The sequence below is a fragment of the Trachemys scripta genome, chromosome 7 (assembly GCF_013100865.1).
Source record: "Trachemys scripta elegans isolate TJP31775 chromosome 7, CAS_Tse_1.0, whole genome shotgun sequence".
NCBI lineage: Eukaryota > Metazoa > Chordata > Testudines > Emydidae > Trachemys > Trachemys scripta.
Genome location: NC_048304.1, coordinates 30,927,133 through 30,945,173, shown reverse-complemented (window position 1 = coordinate 30,945,173; position 18,041 = coordinate 30,927,133). Strand labels below are relative to the sequence as shown.

General features: G+C 60.9%; 2 protein-coding genes across 6 annotated transcripts; one reads left to right on the top strand and one right to left on the bottom strand.

The window, feature by feature from the left end:
* The first annotated feature begins 127 nt into the window (after nucleotides 1-127).
* Nucleotides 128-5,773, top strand: SPINDOC (spindlin interactor and repressor of chromatin binding). Of its 3 annotated transcripts, none has more exons than XM_034777552.1 (8): nucleotides 128-210; nucleotides 2,309-2,495; nucleotides 2,638-2,898; nucleotides 3,157-3,270; nucleotides 3,384-3,530; nucleotides 3,690-3,809; nucleotides 4,195-4,338; nucleotides 4,588-5,773. In XM_034777552.1, the coding sequence occupies exons 1-8, from the start codon at nucleotides 139-141 to the stop codon at nucleotides 5,028-5,030; spliced, it is 1,488 nt and encodes a 495-aa protein (XP_034633443.1). In that variant the 5' UTR covers nucleotides 128-138; the 3' UTR covers nucleotides 5,031-5,773. The 3 variants fall into 3 exon arrangements, with proteins under 3 accessions (XP_034633443.1, XP_034633442.1, XP_034633444.1); XM_034777551.1 differs by lacking the exon at nucleotides 128-210 and adding an exon at nucleotides 515-1,509; XM_034777553.1 differs by lacking the exons at nucleotides 128-210; nucleotides 2,638-2,898 and adding an exon at nucleotides 515-1,509.
* A 1,276-nt stretch (nucleotides 5,774-7,049) lies between these two features.
* Nucleotides 7,050-17,620, bottom strand: LOC117880856 (dual specificity protein phosphatase 10-like). Of its 3 annotated transcripts, none has more exons than XM_034777422.1 (4): nucleotides 17,450-17,620; nucleotides 11,727-12,901; nucleotides 9,686-10,018; nucleotides 7,050-8,789 (listed from the first exon to the last, which is right to left on the bottom strand). In XM_034777422.1, exons 2-4 carry the CDS (start codon nucleotides 12,886-12,888, stop codon nucleotides 8,518-8,520), a joined length of 1,767 nt encoding a protein of 588 aa, XP_034633313.1. In that variant the 5' UTR covers nucleotides 12,889-12,901; nucleotides 17,450-17,620; the 3' UTR covers nucleotides 7,050-8,517. The 3 variants fall into 3 exon arrangements, with proteins under 3 accessions (XP_034633313.1, XP_034633314.1, XP_034633315.1); XM_034777423.1 differs by lacking the exon at nucleotides 17,450-17,620 and adding an exon at nucleotides 16,730-16,855; XM_034777424.1 differs by lacking the exon at nucleotides 17,450-17,620 and adding an exon at nucleotides 14,553-15,048.
* Between the last annotated feature and the right edge of the window lie 421 nt (nucleotides 17,621-18,041).

Sequence of the window (18,041 nt, the reverse complement as noted above, 5' to 3'; positions counted from 1 at the left end):
CGCACTGATTGGCCGGCGCTGAAGGAGGCGGAGCTTAGGACGGCGGGCTTCTCACGATTGGCTGTGCGCAATGGAGGGAGCCCCAAGCTAAGAGAGCCGGGACAATGAGACCATAGAGAGGGAGGTTGTGGGGGCTGGATGGGAGGTGGGTGGTGCCGCTCCCTCCGCGAAACTCTATGGTGCCGGGCCCGGGAGCAGCAGCGCGAGCCGGTGAATGGGGAGGGGTCGCCAGGATGGATCCGGCAGCGGGGGGAGGGGCTGGGATCCGGTGGTGGGAGGGGGCTGGGATCCAGCGGGGAGCCTGGGGGAGGGGACTGGGATCCAGCGGGGAGGCTGGGGGAGGGGCTGGGATCTAGTGGGGGTGCGGGTGGCGCTGGAGGCTGGGATCTAATGGGGGTGCTGTAGGGCTGGGATCAAGCGGGGGTGTGGGTCACACTGGGGAGGAAGGAGGGGCTGGGATCAGAGGTGCTGGAATAATTTTATAGTGGGGGTGCTGAGAGCCATTGAATCAAACTATAAACCCCATATATGGTGGAAACCACTTCAAGCCATGGGATGCTACCCAGCACCCCTAGTTCCAGCACCTATAGCTAGGATCCAGTGGGTGTGTGCGTCACACTGGGGAAGAAGTAGGGTCTGGGATCCAGTGGAATGAATGGGTCACATGGGGAGGGGATGGGATCCAGTGGAAGGCACAGGTCACACTGGGGAGGAAAGAGGGGCTGGGATCGAGTGGGGGTGTGGGTCCCACTGGGGAGGAAGAAGATGCTGACATCAGGATCCAGTGGATGGTGCGGGTCACTCGGGGGGTGGGATCCAATATGGGAAGAGTTGCACAGGTTTAGCATGGGGTCATTGGGATCCAGTGGGGTGGCCCTATGGAAGGAGAATTAGGGGACTGAGCAGACTCTCATGGGAAGAATGGGTTCCAGGTGGGGACTAGGTTATGCTGGAGGAGAGAGTGGATTATTGAAGAGGGCTGGGATGCAGTAGGGGGTGTCATTGTGCATGGATTGGGGGCAGGAGGCCAGACCCATAGAAGGATCGATGGGTTCTCTATTCCTGCAGGGTGGGGTGCAGCTTGGTCTGTTGTTCTGAGGGCCCCTCTTCCATAGCAAAGGATGTCTGGTTATTAATCAGCCCCTGTGCCCTGCCCCCCGCCCCTGAGGTGGCTGCATCTTGGTACCTGGTGCATTGGTTATAAACCACTTTGGGATCTTTTGCAATCTGGCGTGTCCATCTTGGAATCTTTCAGCCAGTGAGTCAGGACTCCCGGGTTCCCTCCCTGGCTCTGGGAGAGGATCCCTGGCTCTTCAACCCCCCTGTAGCTGGTGCCTTAAAGGCCCCACGCAGGCTCCAGTGGGAGTGACCCTCCCCCTTCCTTTTTCCTGCTGCCGGATGGCCCTGCAACCATCCCGTGTGGGGCAGCCAGCAGACGGGGATGAAGGGACAACTGAGCAGCTGGGCTCCCAGGGTCACTGGAGAGGCTGGGAAGGAGGGAATCTGGAGGTGATCCCAGGGTCAAGAGGGTGGGGGTGGACACTTGGGAAGGGAAGGCTCCAACTGTCATTGGGGCCAACAGTTCCTGGGGGTGGGGGGCACTCCCAAGAGCAGGGGAATTGAAAAGGCGGGGGCTTCGGAGGGGATGCCCAGGGTTATGGGGGTCTGGGAAGAAGGGGAGGTTTCCAGGGTCAGTGGGGAAAGAGGGTTGGGAATGAAGTGTTGAGGACTTAGGTGCTGGAGTGGGGAGTGCTTGAAGAAATTTCCATAGGGTTTACAATTTGGTTCAATGTCTCTCAGCACCCCTACTATACAAATTGTTCCAGCATCCCTAGTTCAGGGGTCAGTGAGCAGATGTGGGGGGACTGGGAGGAGGCTCACAGGGATTGCGGGGGGAGAGGGATGTATTTCCCAGGGTAGAAAGGGAGAGGATCCAGGCCCCTGGCCTGAGAGGGGCAAGACACTGTGTCCTTTTGGGGGTTCCCTGCCACAGTGGCCTGACTGGGGATGGGGTTGTCCCATAGCTGGGACTCTGCCTCCCACAGAAGAGCACAAAGGGGCTGTTGCTAGGCCTGAGTGGCTGGAGATAAGAAGGGGGTGGGGGCGGGGGCGGCCTTGAAGTTGGGGGCAGTGAAAGAGAAGGCAAGGTGGGGGAGCTCTGCCCAAGGTCAGCCAGCGCCTAGGGAGGGAGGGGCTCAGAGCTCCTGGATTCTCTCCCTAGGTCTGGGAGGGAAGTGGGGTCTAGTGGTTAGAGTGGGGCGGGGTCTCCTGAGTGCCTTGACTAACCCCCTCCCCCCATTGTTCCTAGCTCTGCCCAGGCCCAGCCATGGAGGTGAAGGCAGAGGTGCCCCGGCTGGAGTACATCGCCGTCTCGCTGAAGTGCGAGGCAGAGGAACCAGTGCCAATTGCAGCCTGTGCCCAGCTCTGTGCCCCCGTGGGTGGCCTCGCCCCCGGGGTCAAGCTGGAGGAGGCTGACAAGGAGCCTCTAGACAGAGGTATGGACTTTCCAGTCAGGATTCTGGGTTCTAGCCCCTGCTCTGGGAGGGGAGCGGGGTCTAGTGGTGAGAGCTAAGGGGGCTGGGTGCCGAGGACTCCTGGGTTCTCGCTCCCCTGAGCACATTTTGTCTTTCTGGCTAGGGGGAGCACCAGCAGAGGCAGGGCCCGGTAGGGCCTGGCAGCAGGAGTACTTAGTGGGAGACTGCCCGGGGCGCGGCGGGGCCGTGTGCATGGTCTGTGGCACCTTCCTGGGTACCTGTGGGCCGAGTGCTGCCCGGGAGCATGTTCTGCAGCACCACGCCCACTCGCTGAGCCTCAGCCCGGAGGAGAAGCGCAACATTCTGGAGGCGTGGAGCCAGGGGGGCAACCTGCCCGAGGGGGCACCCCCACCCTGCACCCCAGGTATGTTCCCCAGCCCCTCTTGCATCAGGGGGGCCCAGGGCTGGGGTAGCAGGTGAGCTGTGGGTCAGCACTGAGGGGCATCAGCAGAGTGGGGGTGGGGAGGAGCACAGGGCTGGGGTAGCAGGCAGCTGCAGACCAGGAGCAAGAGGCACCAGGAGAGCTGTGGCAGGGGAGGGAGCAGGGCTATGGGTTGGGATTGAAGGGCACCAGCAGGGCGGGGAGTGATGCAGCCATCCCAGAATTTCACTCCCCCTCTAGGTCAGTACCATGGGGCCAGGGAACCGGCCGAGATCGAGGTTCTAATTGACCCAGAGGAGCAGACGGTGACCCGGAAACGTGGGCAGCCCAGAGGGCGCCCTGCCCCCCGCCCAGGTGAGTGCCAGGCCTGGGCGGGTGCTGGGGGTCAGGGACCATGCTCAGCCATGTGGGTGCCCATCCCCTTTGTTTCGGGGCTTCCTCTTGTGACACCAGGTGTCTCATCGCAGATGCTAGGGCCCCGGAGCCTGGGCAGCGCCCGCGGGGCCAGAGGAGACGACAGAGCGTGGGGCCTGTGGAGGGCATGGCGCTACCAGCCAGGGAGCGGAGGAGCAAGCAGCTGAGTGAGGGACGGGACAGGGGCACCGTGAGTCCAGGTGAGTGGTAGGGGTGGAGGGGAGAGGGAGCAGGATTCCTGGGTTCAATTCCCGGGGAGGGGAGTGGGGTCTGTGGGTTAGAGCAGGGGAGCTGGGAGCCAGGATCTTGGTTCTTTCTCAGTCCCTACCCTACCCTTACTGCTGTGTCTCTCCCCACAGGGACAACGTCCCCCTCAGAGGAGGCTGCCCCCAGCTCAGCGCCCCCCGAAATCCGCCTCTTCACTGACGGTTCTTTCCCAGCCGGATTCACGCTCAGGCTGTACTGCAGACCCCAGTCAGGTGAGGGCGCTGTAGGAAAGAGGGCGTCCCCTGCAGCCACCCCCATTTCCCCCAGAGCAGAGCTGAAGGCACACCTCTTCCCCCCCCTCCCTCCGCCCCCATTGTCCTATCCCTCCAGGGTCCCAGCTGCATCCCAGCCCCCACAGATCAGCCTCCAGGATCTCAGCTAGCTCCCAGCCCCAGATGCTGGTTCCCCTTGGCTGGGGGCCAGCTGAGTTCCCACCCACTGGTGACTCCATCCTGACCCGGGTGGAGACAAGGGGCAGGCACTCCCTTCCCAACCTACATGCCTTGGGAGAGCTGGGGAGGACACCCATGGGTGGGTGGTGAAGGGAGAGGAGGCACAGCGATCCCCCCCCCCTCGCTGACCCCTCTCTGCCTGCAGCTTCTGGAGGGAGAGAAATAAGGAAGAATCCAAGCATCCAGGAACGGAAAAGCCCAGGGGACAGGGGCAAAACCCAGGCACTGGGGAAGAGACAGAAGCAGCTGGGCAAAGCAGGGACCGTGAGACGGGGCGCAGGGAACCCAGGTGAGTGTGGCAAGGTGGGTTAGTGGGGAGGGTCCCTAGTGGCCCACTAGAGTCCAGCCCAGAGGCAGCTGCATCTTACTGCTGGACATGGGATCCCTATATTAACAGCCCCTATACGCCCCATCCCAGAGGCAGCTGCATCTCAGTGCCTGGTGACGGGTGCCTGTATAAACAGCCCCCACCCCAGAGTTAGCTGCTTTTCAGTGCTGGCTGCTGGTTCTCAGCATTAACCCTTTGCCCTCTCTGCAGTTGGCAACTGCCCCGTCTCTGCGCTGCCCAGCCAGGATCTGGACCCAGGTGTCCCCCGCCTCCGCCGCAAGGGCTATTCTCACCATGGCATCACCCGGCGCCTCCGCCTGAGCCCCAGCACTGTCCGCTGCACCCTGCAGAGCTGGCAGGCGCGGGGCAAGGCCCCAGCAGCACCCTCCCCACCCCAGGCCAAGCCCTTTGACCCAGCATGGCGTGCCGACTTCCTGATGGACTACGATGCCGGTGCTGGCACCATGGTGTGCATGGTCTGCGAGTACTCACTGCTGCCTATTCGATTAGGCACTGTCATGCGCCACATCCGCCAGTGCCATGCCGAGACCCTGCACCTGCCTCGGGGGGTGCGCCGGGCCATTCGTGAGGTGTGGGAGACCCGGGGACCCGTCCCCGCTCCACCCCAGCATGGGGCACTGAAGGGGGAATAGCGACCCAGGGACCTGCCCCTGCTCCACCCTAGCACTGGGCGCTGCAGGGGAAGGAGTGAGGCTGAGGGGGGCATAGGGACCTGTCCCCACTCCACCCCAGCATGGGGCGCTGAAGAGGGAATAGCGACCCAGGGATCTGCCCCCGCTCCACCCCAGCACGGGGCGCTGCAGGGAAAGGAGTGAGGCTGAAGGGGGAACGGGGACCTGGGGACCTGTCCCTGCTCCACCCCAGCACAGGGCGCCACAGGGGAGGCTGCCCACATACTGCCGGGGGTGACCTGCGGGGGGGCAGGAGCATCTTGGGGGGGTGAGGTAGGACGCTCCCGATCGACCCAGCCATACAGGGATACTGAGACACACCCCCAACCCTCCCCACTATAGGTGTCCCCTACCCTATGGAATTGGCCTTTGATCTCTGCCTCCTTTGTCCAGCATTCTCCCTCCATGCCTGGGGGGATCCAGCGCCTCCTTGCCCCCTGGCACTGTTCCCCTCAAAATACCTGTCCTTGTGCCCCCTGCCAGTGGGGGCAGGGAGTGCTGGGGCACAGTGCCAACTGGCCCTCCCTAAGCTGCATTATAGCCCCAACTGCAGGGGGCAGCAAGCTCCCATCTCTCCCACTCCACCCTTGCCTAGGCAGGGGTGGGATGAATGCCCCCTGCAATTACCCAGAGCAGCCACATGAGGGCACCCCCACAGAATGTAAATAGAGCCAGGAGCAATAAATTATTTTTGATGAAGTCGAGTGGCATTTAATCCTTGGAGTGCCCTGACCCTGCATGCTGCGCTTGTCTCCAGGGAGGAGCCCTCACCGTCCCGGGTGCTGCGGGTTGTTTGCTGCCCCCTGGGGGAGCTGGATTCCGGCCCGGCTCATGCACCATCCCGGTGGCTGCAAGCCCCTTCATTCCAGCCGGGTCATCACTGGGAAGGCTTGGGGCTTGGATGGGGGTGGGCAGAGGCTGTCTTGGGGGGGGGGGGGGGGGGGGGGGGGGCAGGACTCAGGGGGGGGGGGAATGGTGAGGTGAGGGGCACTAGGCTGGGGTCAGTGGGTGTTAGGCAGGCTTGGCGCTCTCCTTGTTTGGAGGCCGCTTGTCCTGTGCCACCTCTCCTCCAGGCTGGAGCCCAGCTGGGGGCTCCCATGGCCAAAGGAGGGGGGTCTATCTCACCAACAGCCATTTAGCAGCCGAATTGCCCGCCCCCTGGCTGAGCTTTAGCGCAGCCCCACACAGAGCATGCCCTGCACTCGTGGGGGCTGGCCCCTTCAACCCTGGTGTGCAGAAGTGTCGGGGGGGGGCTCCCATCCCTCTAGGTGAGGTTGTGCTGCAGGACGGGGGTGACCAGGGGGTGCCTCCATTCCAGGCCCCCCCATATCGCAGATCTCCCTGTCCCCTCCCAAGTCCCTCCCACCCCCCAATGGAGCACATGGCAGCCTTGTTACAAAAATGAATCCACATTTAATAAATTATTCCTGGCCTCAATAAATAATGAAGACAAATTCCAAAGAGAAACAGCAGAGTCTCCCCGCCACTCCAAGCTCCTACGCCTGGGGGTGGGAGAGCCTCTTTAAATACAAAGCTCTGAGATCCGTGGGGAAAAGGGGGGAGCCCGATACGAGCCTCCACCCTGGGGGATGAGGGGGCAGGGATTGCTGCACGCTCGCTAGCCCCTGGCTGTGCAGTGCCCCCTAGCCAGCTGCCAGGGCAGGGCAGGGGGGGGGGTTGAATGACTGGCTCTGGGGTAGACAGGGGTGTGATTGTGTCAGGATGGGATTGCGTGAATGGGGAGAGCGGTGTCTGCGGGGAGAAGAGGGGGGTTTGTGAATGTGTGTGTAATGGGGGTGGGGCAGGTGAGTGCGTGGGGGGCTTTGGTTCATGCACTTGCATGGCTGCCCCTACATGTCTGACCCACTCTTGCCCTGGGTGGGGCTCTGCCTTCCTCCAGTGGGGGCTGGGCCCTGACTAGCCCCCGCTGCAGCCTTAGCTAACAGCTGGGCCTTACAGCTCAGCCAGCAGAACGGGTCCCTCCCTGTGGTTGAAGCTCCAGCTGGGGTGTTGGGGCACCTGGGAACTCATGAGGGCACAAGGGGGCACATGTCCATGGCTCGGGGGGGGGGGGACATGTATGGGGGCTCCTGTGGGGTGTGCCCGGGTCACAGGGGCTGTGGGCAGTATGTGTGCAGGGCTGCCTGAGAGGGGGTGTGGATGAGTGTGCATATGGTGGGGCGGGGGGGAATGTGGGAAGTGCCTCTTTCTGTGCAGGGGGAGGGGTCCCTCTTTGCTGTCACTCCCCAACATAAACTGTCCCCATCCCTTCATTTTTGGCTCCTCCACACTCCCACCCACCCCTCATATCTGTACCCTCCATGGTGGGGGGGAGCCAAACTTAGCACTGGAAAGAAGGGGGAGGGACTGGAAGACATTAAAATGGGGGGAAGAGAAATTCCCCCTCCCCTGGATTTTGTGTGACCATTAACTGTAGAGGCCCCCCCATTTGGGGGAGGAGGGAGAAGAAAGGGTTAAAAGCCAAAAACTCCTATTACATCTCAGATAAATAAGAAACTCCCCTCCCCATAATTCTCCCCAGACCCCCCAAATCTCACCCTCCCCCCAGAGGAGGGCATCTTAAAGAGACAGTAACCAGCAGCCTCATGAAATGGACCAGCATGGTACAAAAGCAAAGGAGGCACCCCCCACTTTGGAGCCCCTCCCCAAGTCTTTAAAAATAAATATCCCCTAATGGAAGACTATTCTGATTTACTAAATTGTATTGCCCTGGAGGGAGTGTGTGGGGGGGTCTCTCTCCTACACTGGGCACTGGGGGAGGAGACCTCCCCGTCCAATGTAATCCCCTCCCCCTCCATGTACACAGGAAAGGTGCTACTGTCATTTTAAGACATCAGTCAGTATAACAGGTTGACGGTCAGGTATGGAGCAGCAGAATCCAAAGAATATAGGGTGGGGAGGCTATGGGGGCCCCCAAACTCCATCCATGTTGGCGCTGTGAATCAGTCTGGAAGAAAGTCTGTGATCGTCCTGAGTTTTCAAAAAAATCTGCTAGTTTTTTGTTTGTTTGTTTTTTGGGCGGGGGGGGGTTGGCCTGTGTTCCTCCCAAATCCCTGTAGGGCCCCCCTTCTCCGCAGTGGACTTCAGCAAAGCAGCACCCAGAGCGGAGAGGCCAAAGGAGCAACAGGCCATGGGGACCCCCAAAATATACACACACATCCCAATAAATAGCAGGCAACAGCCCTCGCCACCGCACGCACACGCAGGGATTAAAAACTGGGGTAAAAACTGGCCCCTCTCCTCAGCCCTCTATCAACGGGCACCTGGCGGCACATGGGGCACAAGTGGGCAGGATGGGCATTGGTGCCCTGGTATCTGGCCCCCAGACCTGGCCTGTTGGAAGCCTGTCCGTCCAGTTATTGCACACACTCCCCTTCCCTCCCCTCCCCGCCCTGAGATGGGTGGCCTGGTCCAGCCCAGGCCCCGCTCACACCTCGGTCTCCACCCCAGTGAGCTTGAGCTTGGGGGTGAGGATGCGGGGGGTGACCCCTGCGTTGAGATCTGTCTCGAACTCCAGCAGCTGCCCCATGAAGTTGAGGTTGGGCGAGATGATGGGGCGTTTGCCTTTGACGTACTTGTAGGCGTCACTCATGGTCATCAGTGTGTGCTTCATCAGGTAGGCGATGACGATGGTGGCTGAGCGTGAGACACCCGCCTGGCAGTGGATCAGCACACCCTTCCCCCGCTGGTGTGCCTCCTCTGGGGGAAGGGGAGAGATGGGGGGTCAGCACCTCTTACTGGTCCAGCCCTGCACCAAACCCCCTCCAGCCCCCATTATCCCCAGCACCACCAGCCCAGCTACCCTATCCTCTGCACCCTCAACCCCCTGCATACCCCAACCCTCTACCCAATCCCCTGCACCCCCACTATGCCCAGCACACCAACCCCCTGCATACCCCCAACCTTCTACCCAATCCCCTGAACCCCTGACTCTGCCCTGCATCCCCAACCCTGCTACCCAATCCCCTGAACCCCCCACTGTGCCCAGCACCCCCAACATGCTGCCCAATCCTCTGAACCCCCCACTATGCCCTGCATACCCCAACCCTGCTACCCAATCCCCTGCACCCCCCACTATGCCCAGCACCCCCTGCCCCAACACCTGCATACCCCAACCCTGCTACCCAATCCCCTGAACCCCCCACTGCCCAGCACTCCCAATCCCCTGCACCCCCACTATGCCCAGCACCCCCAATCCCCTGCACCCCCACTATGCCCAGCACCCCTAACCCCCTGCATACCCTCAATCCAATCCCCTGCATTAAATATAAATAAATATAAAATATATGGAAATATACCTATCTCATAGAGCTGGAAGAGACCCTGAAAGGTCATCAAGTCCAGCCCCTGCCTTCTCTAGCAGGACCAAGTACTGATTTTGCCCCAGAGCCCTAAGTGGTCCCCTCAAGGATTGAACTCACAACCCTGGGTTTAGTAGGCCAATGCTCAAACCACTGAGCTATCCCCCCTGCCATGCTGGCCCATCTCCTCAGGTTGGAGGGGTGCAGTGTTCAGGGTGGGTACAGCTCCTGTCCCCAACCCCCTCTACTCCTGGGGACACCACCCCAGCCCCGCTCCCGAGCTGCCCCCCATACCGATGAACTCGAAGGCCTCCTCAAAGTACTGGCGCAGGTCCTGGCGGCTGTTGTCGGTAGCGGGCAGGCGCTTGTAGCGCAGGTGCCCACTCTGGGCGTGGTAGAGGGGCAGGTGGGTGGTGACGTTCAGCACATGGCCCACGTTGAGGCTCAGCATCCGCTCCAGGTCCTGTGCGTCGCGCTCGTTGCCCAGGAACAAGAAGGGCAGGATGGGGCTCAGCTCGGCGCTCTCCAGGTCGGGGGTGAGGGGTGGCCCCTCAGGGTCCCCGTCCACCCCCTCCAGGACCCCCCCAGCTTCCTCCAGCGGCTCTGATGGCGGCACCGCCACACTCCCTGCAGGCAACGGCTCAACATCACAGGGGGCACATGGACCCACACTCAGTACTGTGCCTGTCCTGAATCCCCTAAACTCAGACCCCTGACCTGTGAACCCCCTAAACTCAGACCCCGGACTGTGAATACCCTAAACTCAGACCTCTGGCCTCTGAACCCCCACACTCAGCTGCCCCTGGCCTGAATCCCCTGAACTTACACCCTCAGCCTGTGAACCCCCAATCTCAGAAGCCTCCCAACTGATGCCCCAAATTCAGACTGGCCCAAATTCAGAGCCCCCCAGCCTGTGAATCACCAAACTCAGAACCCCTCTGGCCTGAGGCCCCAAATCCAGATTCTCTCTGCCTGACTCCACACTCTGACCACCCACACTCAGCCTTCCCCAGCTGAAACCATCCCTTGAGAACTCCTGAAACTCAGCCCCTCCTACTCTGCCCTGAACTCCAGACTAGAAACTCACCCCAGACCCTCCCAGCCCGACAGCTTTTATGAATCCCCCAAACTTGGCCTGAGCCTCCAAACACCAGCCCTGCCTCATAACTCAGCTCAAATTACAGCCCTGGAACCTTCAACCCAGCCGGATTGCAAACCTCCTCCACCTTGACCTTCATCGCCTCAGTCCCCCCAGCCCTGAACCCTCACCCCAAGCACACCATGCACCCCAGTCCCTGACCTTTGACCCCAAAGACCCCGAACACTGACCTTCAAGCCCTGAACTACCCCCACCCAGACTAACCCCCAATCTCTGATCTTCTCCCTCCAACCCTTCACTCCAAATTCTGAGCTGCACAAGGGGATATAGAAAATGGCACCCCCCCACACCCACCCTGACTCTGCAGCCTGCAAGCACTGTTGGGCTGGGCTGGGGGTGCAGTCAGCGCCCTAAGGCCAGCTGGATAAAATGTGCAGGAGTCTCTCTGTGGGCCCAAGCTGGGGTGGAGGGAGGGGGGAGATTTGGAGGGAAAGGACAGGGAAGGGAAATGCTGGGGGGGAAGGGCCAATGGAACTAGGGGAGCTGGGGGGATCTGGGGGGATGGGCCAATGGAACTAGGGGAGCTGGGGGATGGTAGTAGCCCAGTGCCTGGCTCCCATCACAAACGGGGGTCACAGTTTTGTCCAATGGCTGTCAGTGCCCCAGCAGGGAATGGGGGAGGGGCAGTGAGGGGAGTGATGTCATGTCACCAGCTGGGCTGAGATCAATCCCGCTCAACAGGCTCAGAGCAGGTGGGGGAGGGGGGGAGCCTGGGACAGCTGCACTAACCCCCCCCCCCCCTTAACTCCACCATCTGTTCCCTATGGATCCTGCTGGGATGAGGTCAGAGGGTCCTGCGCTAGGGGATGAGGGGAGGCCATGGGAGGGGCAGTACAAGGCTGGGGGGCAGGAAGGGAAGGCAGGGCGCACTGTGCAGGAGCTGGAGGGTCTGGGACTGCAAGGGGCCTGGGGGTCAAGCCTGGGAGAGGGGAGGGTGCACTGGGAGGGGTCTTGGCTGGGGGGGGAAATCTCTCCCCAGCCCTAGGAATCTCTGTGAGAAGCCCTGTCAGGTCTCAGCCAGGACAGGCATGCTTGAGAAGACAGATTCTCTCTTCTCCCCTCTGTGCATTCCCCCCATCCAACCCCCTGCAGCCTGCCAGAGGGTGGGGCACCATGCCCACCACAGCCTGCCACCTCCCGCCCCCTTGGCACCACTGTCACCACATGCCCACCTACCTCTCCTGCCCTGCACCTCCTTATTGAGCGAGTCCAGCACCAGGTGGAGGTTCTGGGCGGGCAGGGTTTTGGGGGGCTCGGGAGGGGCCGGAGGGGCAGGGGTCTCCCCCACTGCGGCACAGCAGCCGTTCTGCTGCTCCTTGGGCCAGAGGCGCTGCAGGGAGTCGTGGGGGTCCTTGGAGGCCATGAAGTCCAGCACGGCCAGTTTGCCCTGCTGGAGGCGCCGCCTGCCGGCCGCATCCGAAACGCTGAAGTGCATGGCGCCCTGCAGCTGGCTCTTGGTGTACTGCATCAGGTTGCGGCAATCCAGGATCAGTGGTGCCCCCTGCTGCTGGGTGCGGGAACGGCTCATCTTCTTGGCCAGCTCCTCGGGCCAGATGGTGCGCACGCTGTAGTCATCCTCGTCGTAGCTGGAGGGGGACGAGCCCCTGGCTGGGGGGTCGTAGGCCACAATGGGGTCGCTGCTGCAGAAGCTGCAGGAGGAGCTGACCGACTTGACTGAGGGGTTGCATGCCAGGCAGGCCAGGGACTTGAGGGCTGATGGGGTACAGGGCAAGCACCCCAGCTTCTTGACCGAGGGCGGGGAGCAGCTGAGGGAGGCCAGACTGGAGCGGCATGACAGGCACCCCAGGGAGCGCAGCCCCGGCTTGGGGCTGGTGTCGTCACAGCGCATCAAGCGCCAGCAGCCCCGGCAGCCGCCTTTCAAGGGGTGCATGGTGCCCGCTCTGGGGCTGGAGAGGCAGGAGGAAGCAGGTGACGGGGTGTCCCCCCCAGCCGGCCGTGAGTTTTCCTTAAAGCAGCGCTTCTTGAGCTTGGCTTGAGGCAGCAGCACCTTGAGCTCCGGCCCCCCGCAGGACCTGCTGCTGCCCTGCTGGAGGTCGAGCTGCAGGGAGAGGTTGCGATCGCGCGCCCGGCTCTGCCCAGCCCCCACCGTCAGCTTGATGTCGATGGTGTGGGAGTGGGGGGGTGGGAGGCAGGCCTGGGACTCCTGATAGGGTGGGGTAGCCCCGGTTCGGTCCTTAGGGGGTGGGTGGCTCGGGGGTCTCCGCACCCGGGGCGACAGAAGCTGCTTGTCGGCAGGGAAGCTGTGATTGAGGCGCAAAGCCAAGGTCTTGGGGCGCTGGAGGACGGAGAGGCGGTCTTCCAGGGGTGAGGGAGGCATTGGGAAGGGTGACCTGCAGAGAGGGGGGAGAGAGGGTCAGGGATGTGTGGGATACTAAAGGGGCACAGAGGGGTGGTCCCCACACCAGCGATCCTCCCCACATCCCAAACAAGCTGTGCCTCCCTGTGCAACCCCCTGCCCCCCATGCTATGGGCACCAGGGCTGAGACCCTGTAAACTCATTTCACACCCTTCCAAAAGTTTTTTAACCCTTCACACTCTGGCTCTGATATTTCAGATGAGGTCCAGTCACTGCAGCCAGGGTCAGGGGGTGGAGCACTAGAGTCCTGGCTCCCTATTGGCTTTGCAGTTAAATAGTCCCCTTCCCTCCCCCTCAGGTGCCTGCATCCCAGTGCTGGGAAGGAGGTCCCTATATAAACCATAGCAATTGGGGGGCGGGGAGAGTAGATGGGTTGGGGGGTGCTCTGGGCAGGCCCTCCTGATCCAAGCTCCTGGTTGCAGATTCCCCCCCACACACATTTTGGTCCCTTATCAGTTCCAAGCACCCCATGCTCCCCTGAGGCTGAGTAAGCTTCAAAGAGTCCAATTTGTCTCCCTTCTCTGCGCCAACAGAGATTTAAACCCCCCCTCCCCTATGCCTTGGGGGGCTCGGGCTACCAGCAGCCCCACATCACCCACGTGGCCAGGGTGCAGGGCTCCTGGGGGAAAGCGTATCCCACTGGGGCCATGAAGGAATCATGTGGGAAATTACACTCTGTGTCCCCCAACCCAGCCTATCTCCACACCAGCACTCCATCCCCCCCATCTTCACACAGCCCCTGCCCCCAGAGTGACTCTGACCTCCCCCCACTCCTCTCTTCGTCTCCCAGTGAGGGTCCATGCCCCATCCCCCATTCCATTCTGACTCCCTCTCCATCCCCCCCACACCTGTAATGGTCTCTGCTTTCCCCACAACCACCTGCCTTGTGTCAGCATTCCCCCGTAACTCTGTCCCCCATCTGGCCAGCCCCAGAGCACTCGCTCCCCATGCTCCCCCAGGCCAGCAGCTCTGCTCTAAAGCGGGGTGACAGGGCCGGCTACTCCCATCAGCGCCTCTGGCAGCGGGGGGAACGTGAGGGACAGAACTGGGGGTGGGGGTTCCCCCTCACTAGAGAGGAGTGTCTGTGCCCTTCTAGCCTGGGATCCTTCCCCAACAGACCAGGGGCTATCGAGGGCTGCAGAGCCCGGGCTGAGCTACTCTTAAGGACACCCACGTGCATCCACGTAAGAGGAAAGCCATGCACAGTCGCAGCTATACATAGGCCTATGGCTCACACACTCCTGCACACTCAGCCCCACGCATACACAGATGCACGCTCACACACGCTCTCCAGCACACGCACTCAGACACACACACGCGCACAGATGCACATTTGTATCCACACTCACCTCCATGCACGCACACGCCTATGTGAAGTCAAACTCACATACACCCCCAGCACTCACCCCCATGCACACTCCCATTTGTACTCATGGACATGTGTGCTCACGTCAGTGCCTGCTCTCACCAGGGCACACTTCATCAGGGCACATACTCATACTGGTGCACACCCACCTCAGTGCATGCATAGGCACACTTACATCAGAGCACACAAACTGGTGCACATTCATCCCAGTGCACGCCCATGCACACACCAGTGCACACTCATACTGGTGCACGCTCACCCCAATGCATGCCCACATGCTCTGCTCTTTAGCTGGCGAGTCCAGGTCCCTGGGGCAACATGTTTAGTCCCTCCCTGAAAAGCAAAATCACGGCACTTCTAAAAATACCCAGCTGAGCTCAGGGGCTGGCAGCGCCCGACAGGGGCTCGTGCTTCCTCAGGTTACCACCCGGGGGTGAGCTCACCAGTTGGCCCCAGAAGTGCTGTGCTGGGCAGAGTGAGGTGGGAGGGCAGGGGACTGTTCAGACAGCTGTCCCCATCTCTGTCAGCAGGGGGCAGCCCTAATCCCATGAACCAAAGCACCCCCAGCTCTTGGGGACAAGGGGCTGTATCCTTGGCCACCCCATCTCCCAGTATGTGATACTCATTGCCAGCCAATCAGCCGTAAAGATTCCCCGTGGATTCTGACTGGTTGGGGAGAGGGCTGTTCTTCCACCTGCAGAAATTCTGATTGGCTAGGGACCAGACTGCTTTTCTAGCTGGGGGTAGTGGAAGGGACAGGGGCAATGCTGCGCAGCTCCTCCTGCCCCTCTGCCCCCCACCCCACCTTCCTGCTACAGTCTCCTCCTGTCCCTAGACCCCCCTCCAGCTCCTGTCCCCATGCCACTACTCCTACTCGCTTACCCCCAGCCCTCCCCTCCCATCTCCCTGCACACACACCCATAGTAGAGCTACAGCCCCCATCCCACATAGGGTGGGTGTACCCTCTCCCACATTTTGCCCCATTCCAAGCTGAGAAATAATCCCAGTGCTGGGAGCATGTGGCTCTTTAGTGGGCAGCTGCCTGCCTCTGATGGAGAGATTGGGGGTAATTAACAGGAGCATGAGGTGGTTGGGTGTCTGTGTGTGTCAGGACAGGCATGTGTGAGTATACGCATGCTGAGCGGGCTGCATGGGCACATCATGCGGGGGAGGGAGTGTACACTGTGGGATATGTACCTATGCAAGCTTTTGTATGTTGCATGTGCACTTTTTTTGCGTGCTGTGGTGTGAGCATGCACCAATGCTAGGATGCATCTGTGTGCAAGCTTTGGCATGCTGAGTTGTGCAAGTCTGTGTTTGTGCACTTGTGCATGATGTGGTGAATGTGTATTCTGGTGGGTGTGTGCACTTTGCAAGCTTTGGCTTGTTGTGGAGGGTGTGTTGTGGTAAGCATGTGTTGTGGTTGGTGAGGGTGTGTGTGCACACTTTGCGTGTTTTGTGTGTGTTTGTGCAAGCTTTGCAGGTTATGGTGGGTGTCTATTTTTGTATACCTGAGCATGGGCGTGTGTGTGTGTGTGTGTGTGTGTGTGTGTCACAGCATAGGTGAGTGCAATCATGCATGTTCCTCTAGCAGTCATTTTCATGCTCATGTACACGGCTCATGTGGGGGTGGGGGTGTAAAGACCAGGAGCTCATTGGCCATCCCCAGGAGTGCCACCAGTAACTTCCCTCCTGAGCCCCTGAATATGGTATCACAACCCAAAAATAACCCCTTGTGTCACTGCAGCTCTGAGCACAGAGTGGGCACAAGGTCCCACGGGCCTCCCAGCTCCCTGTAAGGTAAGGTCACAGCCGGCCAGACTGACAATACCCCCACTCCCACCATGGCGCTGAGCCATGAACCCAGTTACCACCTGCAGCTGCAGGATCCCACTCAGACCCCTCCAAGGCCTGACATCACACTTGTCCTGCACCCCCAGTCTGGCGTTGCCACCCATCCCCCCAGCCTGGCATTGCTCCCCATCTCCCCAGTCTGCCATGGTCCCCCCCAGCCTGCCATCACCCCACATCCATCCTCCCCCCCGTAGTCTGACATTGCAGCCACCCACTCCTGCAATCTTGCTTTGCCTCTGGTCCCCTCCAGCCTGGCATTGCCCCCGTCTCTCCAACATGGCATCACTCCCTCCAGCCTGGCATTGCCCTGTCTCTCCAACATGGCATCATCCCTCCAGCCTGGCATTGCCCCCTGTCTCTCCAACATAGCATCATCCCTTCCAGCCTGGAATTGCGCCCCCATTTCTCCAATATGGCATCACTCCTTCCAGCCTGGAATTGCCCCCCCGTCTCTCCAACATGGCATCACCCCCTCCAGCCTGGCATTGCCCCCACATGTCTCCAACATGGCATCACCCCTTCCAGCCTGGAATTGCCCCCCCGTCTCCCCAGCATGGCATCATCCCTCCAGCCTGGCATCACCTGTCCTGGCATCACGATTCTCTATCCTGCCCCCGCCTGGCATTCCCTGCCCGGAGTGGGAGCCCGTCTGTCACCCATGATCGCGGCTCCAACCTTCCCCTCCCACGCGCCCCAAAGCTCTGCCGTAACAAGCCGTGCTGCCAGCCACCACACGCTCTGCTGGGTGTCCCCGCTCCCGCACCCCTCCTCCCCGTGTCCCCCGCGTTTAGACAGCAGGATCCCCCCACCCCCACCCCACGCCATTCTGTCTGCCAGTCACCACCTTTGACAGCTTAACCCTTCCCTGGCTCCAACCGGTCCCTTGCCCCAGCTTCCTTCATTAGCGCCCGGCGCCCCCGCTCCAGATGGGCGCCCCCCCACCAGCTGTTTTACAATACACCCCCAAGCTGCTACCATGCTAGGAACCCCTACGCTGGGGGGTCACCACTTTCGGGGAGGTCTCCTCTCTCTCTCCACACACACACGCTTCTACCCCACCTCCAAATCTTTGCACCCTTGCCCACAAAGCGCTGCGCCCTTCCCCCGCATGTTCGCACCCCGGCCCCCTTGAGCCAGCCAGATGTTTGCCCCCCCCCTTTGCCCAGAACGTTCCCCTTCCCAAAACAAATCCCCCGGGGAGAGGCAGCCTCCGTGCCAACCCCCTAGCACCACTGAGTGCCAATCAGAGCCCCCCATGTCCCCAGGGGTGAGGGGGTACAAGATACCCAGCCACCCTCTTACCTGCATCAGATCCCTACGCTGTGGCTCATGCCCATGTGAGTAGAGGGTTAGGGGGGTCCTTGGAAGCCAGCCCCTGCGTCCCCCCAATGCCCAGGCAGGTTCCACCCCCCGGGTTGTCTATTTACTCCCCCCACCCTCACCACTATCTGGTGTTGAAGCCTTGCTTTGATGGGGGGGGAGCAGGAAGAGGAGGAGGAGGAGGGGCTATGGGGGGGTGACATCATCTGTAGCCAATGAGAGCGAGCCCGGATCTCCGGGATGGTGAAGCACAGGGGCACGTGACCCAAGCTGGCTTCATTGTGAAAGGAAGGAAGGAGACCCCCTTGGCCCTGTCTGTGTGTTTGTCTGTCCACGGGGGAGGGCGCTGGAGAAACACACGGACCGATCTACCTAACCCCATAGAGACCCAGATCCATCCACCCCCATAGAGAGCGACTGATCTACCTAACCCATAGAGACCCAGATCCATCCATCCCACAGAGAGCAACTGATTTACCAAATCCTGTAGAGACCCAGATCCATCCACTCTCACAGAGAGCGACCGATCTACCTAACCCCGTAGAGACCTAGATCCATCCGTCCACTCCCATAG